Source organism: Harmonia axyridis, chromosome 5 (genome assembly GCF_914767665.1).
Source record: "Harmonia axyridis chromosome 5, icHarAxyr1.1, whole genome shotgun sequence".
NCBI classification, from domain to species: Eukaryota; Metazoa; Arthropoda; class Insecta; order Coleoptera; family Coccinellidae; genus Harmonia; species Harmonia axyridis.
In genome coordinates this window covers 28,950,871-28,969,655 of record NC_059505.1, presented here as the reverse complement: position 1 = coordinate 28,969,655, position 18,785 = coordinate 28,950,871, and the positions used below count along the sequence as shown (strand labels likewise).

At 33.7% G+C, this 18,785-nt stretch overlaps 1 protein-coding gene across 1 annotated transcript; it reads left to right on the top strand.

Moving 5' to 3' along the window:
• Window positions 1-68: 68 nt before the first annotated feature.
• On the top strand, window positions 69-17,952 carry LOC123681001 (Bardet-Biedl syndrome 1 protein homolog). Its single transcript, XM_045619154.1, has 10 exons — window positions 69-321; window positions 5,130-5,392; window positions 6,268-6,463; window positions 12,613-12,826; window positions 12,883-13,125; window positions 13,177-13,405; window positions 15,498-15,659; window positions 15,712-15,839; window positions 16,115-16,249; window positions 17,675-17,952. Exons 1-10 carry the CDS (start codon window positions 269-271, stop codon window positions 17,873-17,875), a joined length of 1,824 nt encoding a protein of 607 aa, XP_045475110.1. The 5' UTR covers window positions 69-268; the 3' UTR covers window positions 17,876-17,952.
• The last annotated feature ends 833 nt before the right edge of the window (window positions 17,953-18,785 follow it).

Below are 18,785 nucleotides of genomic sequence, written 5' to 3'. Positions count from 1 at the left end.
ACAATCAAGGGATAAAATATCCTCAAAAAATATATATCTTCATGTCATTTCAATTTCAAATTACCATCGAATCATCAAAACAGCTATTTATACACAGTTATTTGATCTTACAAATTGATTTTATTTTCTGAAACCCGACGTTTTACTTCAGTAAACAAAACAATACTTCAACAATTCTTGAGTCAATCGATCTACAGTTACTAGGTTACCAAACGGTTCTTTACAAACAAAACCTGCAAAAATCTGATAGAGTTGTTCTTCAGTTCACATGGGCAATGGGACCAAAAAAGTTATATTTCTTAGATTGAAAATGAGCAGAAGGTATGCATTACATTTCCTTTATGGATGTTTATTGAATTTTATGTTTAATTATGTTACACATTCGATCTTAAGAAAGACAGAAATAATATACAACATCAGTGTAGTTTGTGAAGGCTTCAATGTTGAAGAAAAGTTGACGAAAAATATCATTTCTATTTTTAATCGAGGCTTGCAATATTTCACTTAATACAAATTTTCACATAGATAACATTGTTCATAGCTTCCTTATTCCCATGCTCATTTCACAATACAGGTATATGTAATTATTTTGAAATCAAAGGTGTTTGCTTATGTATTTTTTCGATGTGTTATCTGTAATAATTTAGCGTTATCTCATATGAATATCATTTATTGAACTCTAGCAAACATAATTCCATACAACTAAGCTGTTATTATTATGGAACAGGTAATATCGTTCTAGTTTTGGTTTTTCGAACTATATCAGTGAGATATAAAGATCAATAACCGAGCTTAGGAATGATAGATTTGTTTTTCATAATACTGGTTGTATCTAAAAAAAATGAAGATTCAAAAGTTATATGATAATCTACAGAGTGGGCCACGGTCGATGGTACCGGAGAACGGAAGGTATGATTTTATTGAAAAATTGGTTTCTTGTGTGGGAACTACTGCTCTGTCGATCTAAAATATTTTGTTTTCATCCCAATGGCAATATTAAACTACATGTGTTCTAAATATCCATGAAATGACTTACAACTTTTTAATTATGATAATTTGGTGTGTATAAGCACTGCAATTTTATTCCCTACGAATATTCTACTGTTGTCCAATTGGGACACTTTTCAACCTGTTGCATGTCACTTTTTTCTTCTATTTGGTTCTTTGAAAGAGAAATTTCCTCTTATCTGTCATTCTTATTTTAATTTGTAGTATCTTTCTTAACTCCTTATTCTCACGCTCGTTTAGCGTCTTTATTATATTCTTTCTTTGTTTGTTAACTATTTCCTCAATAGTTTCAATTTTCAATTTTTTTAAATTTGTTGGTTGCTTATATACCATAGGGCGCCAACCGCTGTTCTGATTACTATATTCAGTGTACTTTGCAACTGATCTTTATTACTGTCTTTCGTGTTATACCAGGTTACTCCTGCATACGCAAAGCTGTGCAGTGTACTTTGCAACTGATCTTTATTATTGTCTTTGGTATTATACCAGGTTACTCCTGCATTCGCAACGCTTGGGCATTAGCACTTTTTTTATTATCTTCATCTTGTTTTCTCAGGAAAGTTTACTCTTTGGATTGAGTAGAGGGTACAGTCTCCCGTGCAATTGCCTTGCCTATTCCTGTCTGTTTGTTAAAGTTCATTCTTTCATCTTGTATTATCTACTTCCAAATTTTTTGATTCGTTTTTCCATTCTATCGTCTGATTATCTCTTTTGACGTTTCCTGCTTTCTCTTTCTTTACTGTTGTTCCTCCGAAGTAGATTGCAACTGTTTTGGATGTATTCTCTATGAATCTCCATTTCTTGAAATATTCCATCAGTTTACCTTGGTCTATCTGTAACTGCCTAGTAATTGTTTTCTGCATTCTAGTGTGGTAGTAAAGGGCAGTCTATTTATTTTTGGTTTATTTGCCATGTATAAGTTGAACAGCAGCGATCCTATCACCGATCCTTGGGGAACTCCGGCTTCAATTTCTCTAATTGTTGACCTGGTACTATAGATATTCACACTAAATTTTCTATTTGCAAGGTACGATTGTACGATCCCGTAAGTTTGATTGGAAACTTCTTCAACTTCATTTTGTATATCACACCTTGATGCCACGTTTTATCAAATGCCTTTTCTGTATCCAAGAATATTGCATCAGTATCTGTAAAGAGGTTTATTTGCTTCTTGATGTTTTCCGTTAGCGTACTAGTTGGTGAATCGTTAAATGATAATTTGACCTATGTCGATGGTCAAATTATTATAATTCACAAGTTATTAATTACACAATATATATGAGTTCAGAAAGGAAATTTCTTTTTCTTTCGATACATCTTATGATATTTAGGTTATTCCGTTTGAAAAAATCGAACTTTTTTTATATGTCTCGTTGAAACCTATTATTTCGAACAACCTTTTTTAGTACAAAAAATTGAAGTAAATCAATCAATCATTCGAAAACCGCTAGAGCTAGGAACAAGGAAGTTGATACATACATAATCAAGAGGTTACGGCAATTCAAAAAAAGTAATAATATACATGGTGTTCTCTTTGTAATATTGAAGTTGTTACTATTTTTTGATATAAGCTGCAACACTGCAGCGCTGAAAATATTTTAGATCGATAGAGCAGTGGTTTCCACCCAAGAAACCAAATTTTGAATAAAATCGTAAAAGTCTAAGGTATCATCGACCGTATCCCACCCTGTATAACGATCATTTTATATTATTTTTCGCCGACCTCATAATAATAGTTCATTTCAACGTTCACGAAATCAAATTATGCTTTAACGGCCCCTTTTAATGGTATGATTTCTCATTAAGGCATGATTGTCATGGACAACTGAACAAAGAAGTATTCAGCAGTAATGCGAATAATATCACGTCTTTACTGAAATATGTTTCATATTTTTAATTTAAGGTCTGTTTACTCTCAATATTTTAGTATGTAATTCCATAGAATAATGAATTCAAAATTCAAATCGAGGCAGAATGGCTATGTCATATTTATTTATATGGTTTCAGTTAGAATCATCTGATTTTACTGGTTAAACAAAAATGAATTACGAACAAAATTTCTCATTGACATTGGCAAGAACCGCTAAAGCAGCATCATTGAGTTTGCTACCCGGACAGAGCCGAAATTTGAACGAGAAAAATTACTCAGAATTCATAGCGTTATCCAGTGAGAAGAACTATTCTGAATCAGTATTGTTAGCATACTTCACAAGCATTGCAGAAAAGGGGATTTTAGCAAGCATTCAGTCAAGAGCCCAAACTTCACACGAAAGGTTTTTCATTTCATAAAGGAGCTCTAAATAATCTACAAGTATAACTATCGGGTTTTCCAATAAGGACTTGACAACTTTTTTCAAAATAAAATGCAAACCATTTGAGATATTTCAAAATCTTTATTATCGGGTTGAAGTACAATCAAAACATTTATGAATGGAACTCGACTTCGTTCATATGGCCGCTTCGATCACGTTTGCAGCGGTCGATTCGTTTTCGATGACTCGGCCACACATTTCGGCCGAAACGGTTGCTATTTTGCGTTCAATGTTGGCTCTGAGCTCTTCTGCTTGTTGGCATAGACCAATGACTTGACGTGGCCCCAGAGAAAGAAGTCTAGAGGCGTTAAATCGCGTGAACGAGCCGGCCAATCGACTGGTCCATTTTTGGAGATAACACGCTCATCAAACTAACTCTTCAATACATCGATTGTAGCGTGTGTTGTGTGGCTTGTGCCACTGTCCCGTTGAAACCACATGTTCTCCAAGTCCATATCTTTCAATTCGGGCCAAAAATAATGGGTAATCAAGGTGCGATAACGATTACCATTCACGATCATTATCGTCGATGAAAAAATATGGCCCCATGAAGCCGCCGGTATGCAAATCGCACCAAACAGTTATTTTTTGTGGATGTTGCTGTTTCATGAAGCACATGTGGATTTTCACCCGAATATTGACGCATATTTTGCTTATTGACGAATCCATTGAGCCAAAAATGAGCTTCGTCACTGAAGATGATTTTGCGATGAAAATGATCATCTTGGCGCATCTTTTCCAGAGCCCAATCAGAGAACGTACGTCGCTTCAAATGGTCCATCGGCTTCAATTTTTGAGTCAGCTTGATCTTGGTGTAAACCAAAATCCCTACTCAAAATTCGCCATAAAGTGGTTTGGGCGATGCCCAACTTTTGAGAACGCCGTGGAATTGACTGATTTGTATCATTTTCTTCGGACGTTTCAACGGCAGTTAGAGTGGAGCAGATCTTTCAGCCATCATACGACTTAGTGGTTGCAAATCCACCTCTTTCGCTTAAATGTTATTCAGGGTGACCACCCTGAATAACTCAGCCGACCGGCTGAGTGGTTGACTATAGTCTAGTGGTGAATTCAGGTCATCCTTACCAGAGAACTAGCTTGTTGTGTATCCTAAGACTGTTAGTTTCGGAGTTACAGGATGATTAAAGGAAAAAACTCAATAATCACTGTACTGGTCTGGAAATATTGAAATTACATGAAACGTTTTGAAGGGATGTATGAACTGAACAAACCCACAAAATTTAAATAAAATCGGATTGCTGTTTCCCAAGCTATGGATATCAGAAAATCTTAAAAGGCACTGGATGCACAACAAGTTATTTTTCTGAAAGGCCTGGTCCCTGGATGACCTGCATTCACCACTAGGCTATGTCCAACCACTCATGTTACACCCTGTATAATATCGGTCGAGAGTAACCTATATGAAAATTTTAGCTTCCACATTCTACAGATATAGTGGGGTTCGATATCAATATGAATTACTCAAAATATCACATGTCGAATATTCTCTCCATGAACTTCTCCTCTTGTCAATCGACAGCATCAATATTGAACAATCGCATATGAACATTTATTTCTGAAAATTCATAATACGTTGAATTAATCTAAGTGTTGTGAAAAATACACATTTTTTCAAACAAGAATTTCTTATTTCAATTCAAAATGAGGGCGACAGAAAAATCTTGGAATCAACTCGTTTAATAATTGTAGCGATTAACATTGAAACATTTCAATCATTAATCGCTGTCGTTAATAACATATTATTTATTTAAGAGACCTAAAAAATTTTTAAATACAATTTTTTTTCAGTGAATTGAAAATTTCAAGATGGTTAGATGCACATCTAGACAGAAGCGCAGGGCTAAATACTCTCCCAAAAAACGCTATATTGTCAAATGTAGCAGGTGATGGTGAAAATCGTTTGGTGATCACAGATTTGAAACTGAAAAAAGACTCGAAATGCAGACTGAAAGTATACAAAGGTACAATGGTCACAACGGATACTGTTCTACCAGATGTACCCAGCAGTATAATCAGTTTCTATCATGACAGACTGAACCCAAGAACCCCAGGTATGAAATTCAATTGAAATCGAATAACCATGGGCGCCCGCAGGGGGGGGGGCAGATTTTGATTGCCTCATTTTTCAGCACAACACCCTCAATATAACTTTCTCAATCCAAAGGGCAAGGAAAAAAGGAAAGTAATGGATTCACAACAATTTTCCGGTTTTCAATGACAATCATGGACGCCTTATCGTTTTTCAATAATTTTCATTTTGCCCCCCCCTGAGAAAACTTTCTGCGGGCACCCATGCGAATAACCCAAATCCAATATTGACAGACTAAGAAAACAACATTCATGCATTTATATCGAAGCTTATAATTAGCGGAGCACATCAGAGAAATCTCGAAAGAAGAGAAGAAAAAATATAAATGGAGATAAAAATACATCATTTGTTTGATTTATAAACTTGATTCTTCCAACTTCCAACACTATACTTTTTGGTCTTTTGGCAGAAATTTTTTCCTTTTTCATTTTCCATTGGAGTCTTAAACTCGAAATGAAATTGTTCGGTATCTACTCAACAGATAAATTAAATTCGATTATATTATGGTAACAATTGAATTGTTTAATTCATAGAAACTCATCATTGAATTCAGCAATTTTAAATTGAATAATCTACAGAGTTGATTTCATTATCAGTTCTACGAAAAAGAGGTTAGTAATTTATGAAGAATTTTAAGATATGAAAAACTGCAAATATTGAGCAAAATTCAGCATAGCTTATTTAAATTCCTTGTATGTATATCTCCAAAAAAAGTAGTAACTTTTTTTCTGGGTCGATTTCAATGGTTCACTCTTCGAAATAATGACCAAGAAGAAAAGATAACGAGAGATTAATATATAATTTCAACTTCTAATCTTCCTTTAATAATTTTTTCAGTGGTTGGAATAGGATGTGTGAATGAATTGCTCATGTTCAAGAACAATAAACCTTTTTTCAAATATTCTTTGCCTGGTCTACCAGTGTTACCTTCAGAGTATGACACTTGGAAGAGTATCGATAAAAATGCAGATATCGATGTGAATGGCATTGTCGAGAGGCTCAAAGCAATACCATTTCACCAATTGAGTTCAAGGTAGGCAGAATAATATTTACATATCATCACTAAAATCCATTTTGAGTTGTTCATTTACTTATCTTCACAGTTCATCCAAATATATATACAGGGTGAGTCGGGAGGAACGAGAATTCCAGGAGCGTATTGTACACGTGAAAGTAATTCAAAAAACTCATATGTTCTTATACGATTCTCATTTGTTTTCGAAATGCAGGCTGTTGAAGTTTGAATACATTTTTTGTAATGATTTTACGAGTTTATCGAATCTTTATGAATCATTGCTACAGATCGGGAAAATTACCATAAAAACTAATAATGTATTTATTCACCACAGCTTACTAACTGGATTTTTATGACAATTCGGATTTTTGTGAGGATTTCGAGAGAATAGTTCAAAATTTTATTCTCGAAATCGGTAGCAGATACGACAAAACTACAAAGGATCATTAAGTTTAGTATATAAACAAAGATTTTTTTCACATTATTTTCAAATTATCAGTGGCTCACCAAAAAAAAAGTTCTGGAGGAAAACAGTGGACAGAGTTCCAGAAAAAATATCACCCTGTGGATTTGCTATCGAAATTGGCATGTCACATGGTGTGAACTATCAATGATAATATTTACACACACTGTATCTCGACAATAAATGAGAACCGTATGAGAATTGTCATGACAAATCCAGTTCGTAAGCTGTGGTGAATAAATTCATTATTAGTTTTTATGGTTATTATCCCGATCTATAGCAATGATTCATAAAGATTCAAGAAATTCGTATAATCTTTACAAAAAATGTATTCAACCCTGTATTTCGACAACAAATGAGAATCGTATAAGAACATATGAGTTTTTTTGAATTATTTTCACGTGTACAATACGCTCCTGGAATTTGACCCGTTCCTCCTGACTCACTCTGTATATATAGCCTTTACGGTTTCAACTTATTTTCTCATTTTTTTTTCCACTATCAACAGAAATATAAAATTCCGGACTGCTTAATCCTGTTAATAATCTGGCCGTGAAACTTTCATACAGCATTATGTTGTGGCTGTCGTTTGCAAGACGTTTTTAGTTTTTGTATTATTTTGGTTCGTTATTATTTATAATTGGTTTGTGTATGATTTATTTCTACATAAACTTTATACTTCATTAGAATCTCCACTTCAGCTCAGCAGATCTATAATTCAACTTTTTCTTCGCAATATCGTTGTCGGTAGAAAGTTTTAACAGAAATCCACTATTCAATATTTCATACTGAATACGCGATTTTCATCAACCTTTTTTTTCTGTCGATCAACTAAAAGGCAACAGTTATGAAAGGCATTATTCTTGGAACATAAATCACATAAGAAAGTTGCGTGTTTTCAAAACAAAATGATGGATATTTTATTCTGCATTTATTTCCTATCACTACGATGTCAAATACTAGATTTCGAATATCGCAAGCTGAATATTCAGTTATTAAATAATATGATGGTCAAACAGGTCATCGGCGTATATTAATGAATATACATATATCGATTTTAGGAAATACGGAAGAAAGTGAAACTTGAGAGACAAATCAAGAAGAAATGCAATGAATCAGCTCGATCCTGAAAGAGGAATTATTCGATATTACTGCCACAAACAACGAGGACGGAGAAACTCCGTCAATGAGTTATAAAATTGACCATATATTGCGCAAAAGAAAGCGTATTGAGTTCAAGACAGGTGTTACAGTGCTTATTAATTTATCTTCATACGTTTTTGACCGTCACAGTGATGATGTTACGTATAAGAAACTTGAGATGACTGAATGATAACTGTCTCAAAGAATCCAAATCGATTAAATGACTCATGCTTGGAAAAGAAGACTTTCCAACTTGATAGTATAGAACGAGGTATAGAAGTAGAATTCAACAAAGCAACTCTCCCCAAGGTTGTGGGGATTTTTCAAGTTTTGGTTGGATTTGAATTTTGGAAAACCGGTTGGGAAGTTTGAAAATTTACCAAAAACCGACTGCAATATTCATCAAGTCGAAATCATAAGGTTGCTTTAATTGAGTCTATAAAAAGATTACTAGAGGACCCGCAGAGGAGTTTCATATATCACCCGAGTGAATAATAGAATCATAGTCATAATACTAGACTAGAATACTATACTGGGTTTACAACGATTAATAATTATTTGATTACAAATGATTTGAATCATTCTGTTACTGCCACTCGTTTATAAGTATAGCTGATTCTAGAACAATCAAAAACGCTAAATAATTTGTCCATAACGATTTTGAGCAGGATTGGATATCATAAGAAATTTTTTATCGAGTGAAATGAATGATCATGCTTGTTCATATAAAGTTCTCTTAAAATTTCGATGCGATATTCACAATTTAAACCCATTGCACATATTGATGATTATTACATGGTGAAATAAATTCCGCTACTGGCTTCAGTTCATTCAAATTCAAAGTTATGACATTTCAAACAATATGGGTAGTCGTCATAGAATGAGGAATATTCACTAGAAGAATGGCATTTTTTGAGCAAATGAAGGGTTTTTCAATAGGAATCATACAATTTAAAGGAATACCTATCATTTGATCGTGGGAAGATACGCACTATACAACATCGTTTGAAAATTATTGAATTGTTCTATCAAAGTTCCACAAATTATCACCTGAATTCACCTCTGATTTGATGTATCAGGTCATTCAATTCGATATCCAGTCTTTTGAATGTGGATCCTTTTTCAGAATCATTTGGGGGGTTTTCTGGAATTTTTAAGCGATTTTTTGTTGATAACATTTCTCTTGTGTAGTATGTAGAATTGTTTTTTTTTTATGTATCGATGTATATTGCGAATGCATTGTTATAATTTTTCGCCCTCTTTGTGTTTTTCAATCTTTAAACACCACTGTAACCATTAATTAGTGAGTACATATTTTTGGGTTTGTCCTGTCATAAATAAATAAATAAATAGATAAATATATGAATAAATGAATGAATGAATAAATGAATAAATGGATAAATGAATGAATAAATTAATGAATAAATAAATAAATATATAAATGAAATTAGTGCTCATGTATGTTTATTGTGAGAAATTTGAGTAGAATTCATTTTGATTCTGTGCGAAAATGACTCAATCGATTCTTTCAATTTTTGGGAAAAACTTTTCGCATATCACTTTGAAAATTGAACGATTTTTGAGTTTCGAATTTGTCAACAATACGACGAATAGTGAGTCAATCAACTGAATAATATCGTCCAAAAATTCTTCCTAAATTTCTCTCAGTATTCACAAATGAGCAACGAATTTGATAAAAAAATTCAATAATTTTTAAAAATTCTTGAAGTGTGCATATTTCTAGGATTAACTGGCAATACCGACTGAACACAAATGACATATGAAATGTTGAAAAATAATAAAGTGTTCCCATTAAAACATTTAAAATTGTCTCATTACTATTGAAAAATCCTTCACATGCATAATAGAAATTTTTCCAATAGTCGTCCACGGTACACTGAAATATATTCAGAACAATATTTCAAACAAAAAAAACCTATATGGCCTCAACTTTATTCACCGAAAAAGGACTTTTCCAGTGTTGAGATTTTCTATATGTATAGGTATTCATATGCGAGACATGTTCAATTGATATTATATGATGTAACTACAATTCTGTTCTAATTCAAATCCATGTGATAGTCACACAACATAAAAACAATTGCATATTTCGTATACATATAAACGGTATCGGTAATAATTGTGTTAAGACTAAGAATGTACACATCGACATTGCAAGACCATGAGAAATAATTTTACAAAACTCCGTTACACAAAACGTAGCGAACATATTCAATGATATAAGGCGATTTTCTGAAATTCTTATTCATGTGAATGTAAGAAAAATACCATCAACGCTAATTAGTCGTCATAAAGCATAATCTTTGATGAAACCTATAATTTGCCATGGGAGAAATATGACCCACACTCTTCAGAATGGATCCTGAGCATATAATTGTAAGGAGTTGTATTCATTCGTTAAGAAAACGATGCAAATCTCGACGTATATGGAAGTCATTTTGACTGCTTCTGAGGAGATTCTTAATTAAAAAGGAATTTTGAAACGTGTTCTCTACAGCTTTTATACTTAAATGTCAACTACATAATAACTGCATTTATATCGAAAGAGACTTGTTTTCAAGGTTGGTTTGTTTCATTATTGGAAGAAATTAACCCAGGAAATGTAAATCAGGTGCAGATCACCAATTCATGAAACTGATTTTATCTCAGGTGATCTCAGGTGAGGAAGTGTTCCACCTTAAATGAAAGTATATTTTGTGAGAATGTTTTTCATCAATAATGAAAAAAATAATAGGTTATTGCATAATGCTCGCAATGTTATGCTCCGTACAAAATTTTAAGTTTATATCGCCATCAGAACCAGAGAAAAAAATTTTGAAAAATAGTGCCTGATAGCTGTAGCTGGTTTTCTAATAGGAATGATACAATTTAAAATGGTTATAATAGCAACACTGTTTATTATCTTTTGACATTTCTTATGTCATTTGTGTTCAGTAGGTTAGGTAAGGTTAATCATGAAAAGAAACGCTTCAACAATGTTTAATTGTTTTATCGAAATTTGTGCTCATTTGTCAATCCTGAGAGAAATTTAAGAATAATTTCTATTCGTCGCATTGTCCACGAATTCGAAAGTGAATATTCTTTATATGATAACAAAAGTATCAATACTAAGTATTTAGCACCACTTTCAAATTTGTCTACAATGAGACAATTGTGAGTCGATCAACTGAATAATGTCGTCCATAAATGTTTCTTGAAATTCTTTCAGTATTCAGAAATGAGTACTGATTTTAATGAAGCAATTTAGCGTTTATTTCATCATGATTAAATGACATAAGCTACTGAACACAAATGTCAAAGAAATAAAACCATCTCTAAAGGTTCAACATTTAAGGTATTAAACCTTCGGAATCATTCGAAGAAATAAACGTAAACTGTGAGAATTTCAGGTGGGGCTGATCACCACAGTTTTGAAATGTATTGTATTGTAAAGAATCCAAAATCAAATTAAAAAAATATTACACATACACCCAGCTCCAGGAACGTTTATTAAAATTTAATACCATGTTAAAATTTTAATCCACCATTAAACGGTGCAGGTTGTCAATAGCCTCCTCCCACTGAAAGATTGAAGTTTTGATGAACGTTCCTGCAATTGGTTGTATGATTCATCATTTCCATTTTTTTTGCAAAATATCTCGACACAAAAAAAGTGAAATTATAATGTGAAAATTTTTAATGAATACCCAGCAACATACCCAGCTACAATAAAATACCGAGACCTTGCAACAAAAAAATATTGTATTCAGTATTTCAGTATTAGAAATATACATTTTAAATTTTATGATTATATTATTTCAAGTTTCCAAAAAATATTTTTTTTATAATTTTCTTGATTCTTTGCATTTTGAATTTATTTATCGTATTCTTGAGCAGGAGGTCTACTAATCAATTTTAGGAACAAATTTAAGAAAACCCTTATAGTTTTCGAGAAAAGCTCTGAACACATTCTACACATTAAAAAACGAAAACTGAGAAAATTACAGAGGAGGTTAATATTTTTTTCTCTTGATCGATTCATAAATTTATTTTTGAAATTATCAACCAAAAAACTCTGTCCGTCGTTCAAAGCTCTTATCGAAAAAAATAAGAGCTATTCACAAAACATTTGGTACCAACATCGGTTGCTTCACCACATCGATTGTTCTATCTCGACAACACGATCCATGAATGTTTATAGCAAAAAACCAAGAGAACAAATTAAAAAATAACATTTTCAGAAAATGAACAACACACAATCAAGAAATTAAAAATAAATATATTTTAGTACGGTGAGTCGTACCTATACAACGTTTTTAACGTAGTATCCTAGCAGTCGTAGTTTTAATTCGGGTTTTTGAACGAATGGCACCAAGTTCGAATCCCTCCTCTGGCTTTTCATCGAAATTATTTTCATCTATGAATTTATATATTTTTCATCGCATATCGAGATATTTTGTATTGAAAGAGGAAATAATAAACAATAGTTCAAAGATTCATTTAAATCTGATATGTTTCAAAAATAAAAATTTTGTAATACAGCTAAAGAAACACATTGCAGATCACAAGTACTGTTGAACCTTCCACCTGACAAACGAGAAGAGCACATTTTGAGTTATGTCAACAATGAACCCATGAAGATAAACCTCATAACATGCATGACAACTCTGAAGAAAAGCTCGCAAGATCCATTATCTATAGCATGTCCAGTTATAGCAACTGAAACTGGAATTGTCTACATCCTAGATCCACAAAATTTTTCTATGCTAATGCAGGTAAGAAGAGATTTTTGATTTAGTTTTGATGAGTTTATCTGAGGAAATCATTTCAGGCTAATGTGTGTAACACTAAGAACACACCATTCATTGTTACTGCCGCTGGCCTGTATGACGTTGACTACAAAATATTTATTGCAACAAGAGAAAACCAGGTATGCTTACTGAAGAGAGGGTGGTTGGAAGGCAAGAGTATTATTCAAATTAATAGGTCAATTATGGACATGATCTTCGTGCCAGGTGATAATGTTATAGTTCTAGCAACAACAGATAAATTCCTCCACACATTCACCAGAAAGGTTCGTTTTTTCAATACACCTGGGTGCATTCAACTTCTATCGAGTTTTTAGGGTCAGAAACTGTGGTCGATAGAGATGACATCTTCAATTACTTGCCTTTGTCTGGTGCCTCTGAAATATTTGAACGCCTATCTAGTTGCCGTTGGACAAAAAAGTGGACTGATTCAGTTATACCAAGGAAGACGCCTTGTTGACTTCATCACAGTTTCTGATTCACCATCTTGTATGACTTTTGGTCAAATGGGACAAGAAGATCATGTAATGGTCATCATAACATTCGGTATGATATTTATACATTTCATTTTTATATTGAAACACTAATTTCAGTATCATTGTCATAGATAGATAACGTCAAGATACAAGAAAAAACAAATGTCATATAATTAATATACGCTGCGCAAAAAAATTAACGCACATTATGGAAATCTCAAATTTATTCTACAACTGAAGGTGTTCTCAATGATAATTATTTTTATCAGAATTATGCATGCATATGTTATCCACTTTCAACGTTTTTCTTCAATATAGATGTTTTTTCCCTGCAGGAATAAAAAAAGATGAGATTATCAGATTTTGAATGTATTGTAAATCAGTTGTTCTCGATCAATTCTAGAGATCAATAGTTTTTCTTTCATTTGATTTTCTACACTCGATCGCTATGCAACGCGAAACACGCAATTTGACCCAAGAGGAATGTGCCCAAGCGGTAGTTTTGCGAGAAGAAAGGTGGACACTGGACATACACAAGAATTGCAGAAAGGTTTGGAGTTTCCCATACAAGTGTGTCCAGAATGTTGCAGCGATTCAGGGAGACAGGTACGAATGTCCGAAGACCAGGACAGGGTAGACCACGGGTAACAACTGCCATTCAAGAACGTTACTTGAGAGTTTCTTCGTTGAGACAACGGTTTGCAACCGCTCGCCTCCTTCAAAATCAGCTTGAGCAAACTCATGGGGTGCAAATTAGCACTCAGACAATAAGAAATCGCCTCAGAGAATATGATTTAAGGCCTCGTGTCTCGGCAAGAGGCCCAGCTCTTACCCCAACCCATCGAAGGGCGCGTTTGGATTTTGCGAGAGAGCATATCCATTGGGAAGAGGCTGATTGGGAAAGAGTTCTCTTCACAGATAAGTCTAGATTCTGCCTCTACCATTGTGATCGACGTTACCTTGTATACAGACGTCCACATGAAAGATATGCTCAGTGCAATTTCCTGAATACTACTGGTTTCAGGGGAGGATCGATTATGGTATGGGGTGGAATATTTTTGACTGCTCGCACAGACCTAGTGGTCGTTGATAATGGAGCTATGAATTCTGATAGGTATATAAGGAACATTCTTGAAGAGCATGTAGTGCCATTTGCCCCATACATTGGTGAAAAATTCATTTTTATGGACGATAATGCCAGACCCCATCGTGCGCGCATCGTTCAGGAGTACCTTGAAGAGGTTGAAGTCTCTCGAATGGAATGGCCAGCAAGAAGTCCAGATCTCAATCCGATTGAGCAGGTTTGGGACAACCTCAATAGAAGGCTGAGAAGTTCAGAAAATCATCCAGCTACTCTTAATGACTTAGGAATCTAACTCAGAGAAATCTGGGAAGGATTAGAGCAGAACATTAGAGAGATCACTCATTTTGAGTATGATCCGTCGTTGCCGAGCTGTAATTAACGCAAGGGGTGGAAATACCAAGTATTAAATCACTTATCAGAATTCCAGTATTTTGAAAATTGTTTATTTATTTTCTTTCACATAAGATTCGGTGAAATCCTGTATTTTTCTTCCATTTAATGTGTCTTGTTTCGTTCAAAACCTTCCCGAGAGAACATAAAAAATAAGTTATAAAGTAAATGTAGAGTTAACTTTCATTAAAATTGAGATTTTCAGAATGTGCGTTAATTTTTTTGCGCAGTGCATATCTATGATTCCGTCAGGTTGTATGATGGATTCTGTAGTGGGAAATATTCACAATATTCTCATTTGTTCTTGAGCAACGCACACGGTCACGATTCTTCACATCACTAACTTGTCCCAACAGTTCAAATTTTTCCTTCAGTTTCACTGTTGACTGCCGAAAAGGTACTTACTTCATGACTACCCAAAAGTACCTACTTTAGTTTTGCAAACTGTGACTGCAATATTTTGTTTGTAACAATTTCAATATTTTTGATGCGTGTATCGTTCCATTTTTAGTAATGGTGCAGTTTTACTTGTTAAATGTTAAAAGATGACAGCTCCAAAAGAAACAGCCACCCTGGGCATCTATTCAAATAAAACCTCTTATTATTAGGAGTTGTTTCTATAACAACTAATAAGACCCTGTTCTAGCCGGATTCGATTGCAAATAGTGATTACATTTTCATTTCTCAGACGGTGCGGTTATATTCAAGATACTCAAGAGAACAGCAGACTTCAATTTGTCTCATCAGGACACCAGCATGCCGATTCTGAGCCAAAATAAATCATTACCTCTTCCTAAAAGGAGCAAACTTTTTTTAGAGCAGAGTATGCGTGAAAGGGAAGATCCTATTGGTGAGTTGGTTGAGATTTCAATTCGCAAAAATTCATCGAAATATAATTTCAGCAATGCACAGAAATTTCCAACAAGATCTAATAAGGCTACGATTGACAGCAGCAAGAGAAATGGCTCAAAATCTCAACTATCAAATTGGCAGTGGTAATGAGCGGAAGCAGATCAAGCTCTCAGCTCAAGTGAGTTTTTTTGAGTTGATTAGGAATATGCTTTCCATAGACTATACGATTAGAAGGAACTATGTTTTAAAATGTATAGTTTGGTGGCGAAATTATTGGATAACACAATTGATTTTGAGAAGTAGATTAATCTCTAAACATACAATGGTTGTGGCGTTTATTGCAATCACCACAAATTTTGTTGGTTACTCAAAAATTATTGATTGTTCTTCATCAATGTGCTATTCTAGTATTATAACCTCAATTTGGTGGATGAGCTTTCCTTTTATTTTCAGGTATTAGGTTTGGGTCCGAAATTTACAGTACTGTTGAGTTTAGAAAACATGAGCACTGAACTAGCAATTATAGAGACCACTGTTGTATTTCATGTGAAACCAGATAAATATCAACTATCGTCATATACTTTCAAAGTGAGTACTTCGTGAATACTAGTCAAAGGACACCACAAGAAATGTTAGATCAATTCTTCTGAGGTCTCATTGAGGCCTTGTAGAGTCAGAATATAAAACATTGAAACAAACATTGAAATATTGTATTGTAATAGACATTCTTTCAAGAAAATACTCGCTAATTGATTATTTATTGCAGAAAGCTACTCGAGTGATTTTGAATTTCTTATTGTAACTAGGTTGATAAAGGGTGTTTTTTTAGAGCTATAGAACTTTAAATTGCAATAAAACAACGATGGATTATTCGATTGACATGAATTTTATTTATCCGCAAGATAATCTTGTGGCATTACATTTTAAATATGATTTCTGGCATATGACCGCCACGGCTGGCTCAGATGTGTCCAATATGGACGTCCAATTTTCGATGACTTTTTCCAACATTTGTGGCCGTATATCGGCAATAACACGGCGAATGTTGTCTTCCAAATGGCCAAGGGTTTGTGGCTTATCCGCATTGACCAATGACTTTACATAGCCCCACAGAAAGTAGTCTAGCGGTGTTAAATCACAAGATCTTGGAGGCCAATTCACAGGTCCAAAACGTGAAATTAGGCGGTCACCAAACGTGTCTTTCAATAAATCGATTGTGGCACGAGATATGTGACATGTTGCGTCGTCTTGTTTGAACCACAGCTCCTGGACATCATGGTTGTTCAATTCAGGAATGAAGAAGTTAGTAATCATGGCTCTATACTGATCACCATTGACTGTAACAGAATGTAAAGATGGCCAGAAGGCCATCATCGTTTTTGAAGAAGTACGGACCAATGATTCCACCAGCCCATAAAGCGCACCAAACAGTTTTTCTGGATGTAACGGTATTTCGACATACACTTGAGGATTAGCTTCACTCCAAATGCGGCAGTTTTATTTGTTGACGTAGCCATTCAACCAGAAGTGTTCTTCATCGCTAAACAAAATAAAATGGACGTAGTGTGCGATACGTATTCCGCACAGAACCATTATTTTCGAAATGAAATTGCACTATTTGCAAAGCTTTGTTCAGGCGTGAGTCTATTCATGATGAATTGCCAAACCAATCTGAGAATAAATCACTTGATAGCTGTTAAATCGGTCGCCATCTTGAACAGTAATGCCAACTTAAATTTATATACCTCGAAAAAAAAAAAACTTTACAACTCATTTCTTCTGTGGAGTTGTTTTAGCGTCACCTCTCATTTGGTTTTTTTTTCGTTACATAATTTTGTCAGTTCGAAGGTGTTTTCTCGAAAAGAAGATATTGAGTATTTTTATTAGGATGTGGTCAAAACTTATTATTTCTACTTCGGCAGTTTAAACACTTTTTCTCCCCAAAATGAATAGAAGAATTTCTTCTAATTTGTTATATTTTGCTCATAATATATGAAGATTTTTTTTTCTTAGATACCACTGATTCCCCCAAATTTGGCATATAAATTGAAAACCACAGTAAGTGAAGCATCGATGGAGAATACTGAAGATTCCAATGTGCTTTTATCAGATCCCAAACAGAGAATATTGAGGGTGTTTGTGATGAAGAAAAACGAAAGTTTTCCTGTCATTGCAGCCACTATAAATATGCCACCAACAGACATAGCCTACTAGCTCTTCATAAAACGAATTGTAATGAAGGAATGCGAAAATTTTATATCTATATTTATTATTAAAAAATCTATGTAAAATGTAAATAGTATTTCTATTATCCTCAATAAAATCTCTACCTGCACTTGACCTTGTCTATTTCATATCATAAGGAGTTGCTATTATTTTATTTGTCATGAATTTATTGAGTTTATATCATTATGACTTCGCAATATACGAATTCTGAAATTTAGGTGAACAGGTGCGTCCTTCTCAAAATATCAACGTATATATTTCCTCGAATGATTCCTAAAAATTTACCGATTCCAAAAATTGGGGTAACAAGGAGGTATAGTCTTCCAATTGGAACTGAAAACGAATAAATCACCTGGAAAACTTGTCTACGAAAATTTATTATTTTTTCTAAACAAAGTTCTTTTATAATCATCAAACTATTTTATGAGTGAATGATGATGAAAGTCCTTCGTTTTCAAAGTCAATTGAATGTGTATGGAGATAAAATGCTCATAATCATATCTACGTATTTATGGAATTCATAAATTTTAATGGTTTCGTTTTATTTGTATACAATAGAAAGCAATACATTTTCGTAATGCATACGACTGAATTACTTGATTACACTCGTTACAAATCGAATGAAATGGCGAATGCGCCATGTTATTTTGAAAATTACCTACGTGACAAACATACGATATTAGTGATTCAAGAATTAGCAGAACATAATGACAATACACTTCATTTGCAGATATTATTAAATAACATTATTCATGACATTTGTCCCAAATTTATATCTATCAAATTCTAGATAAACTCATTCATAAAATACAGTGAACGACAAGTGTTGTTAATGAATAACCAAAAAGCATGAAGCAATGAAAATCCAAACAGAAAAAAAAATCGACGAATCACAGGC

Coding starts and splice junctions, on each gene's coding strand:
- LOC123681001 (XM_045619154.1), top strand. CDS start 269: ATGGGCAATGGGACCAAAAAAGTTATATTTCTTAGATTGAAAATGAGC. Junction 6,464..12,612: donor TTTCACCAATTGAGTTCAAG/GTAGGCAGAATA, acceptor AACACATTGCAG/ATCACAAGTACTGTTGAACC. Junction 15,840..16,114: donor AGATCAAGCTCTCAGCTCAA/GTGAGTTTTTTT, acceptor TTTTATTTTCAG/GTATTAGGTTTGGGTCCGAA.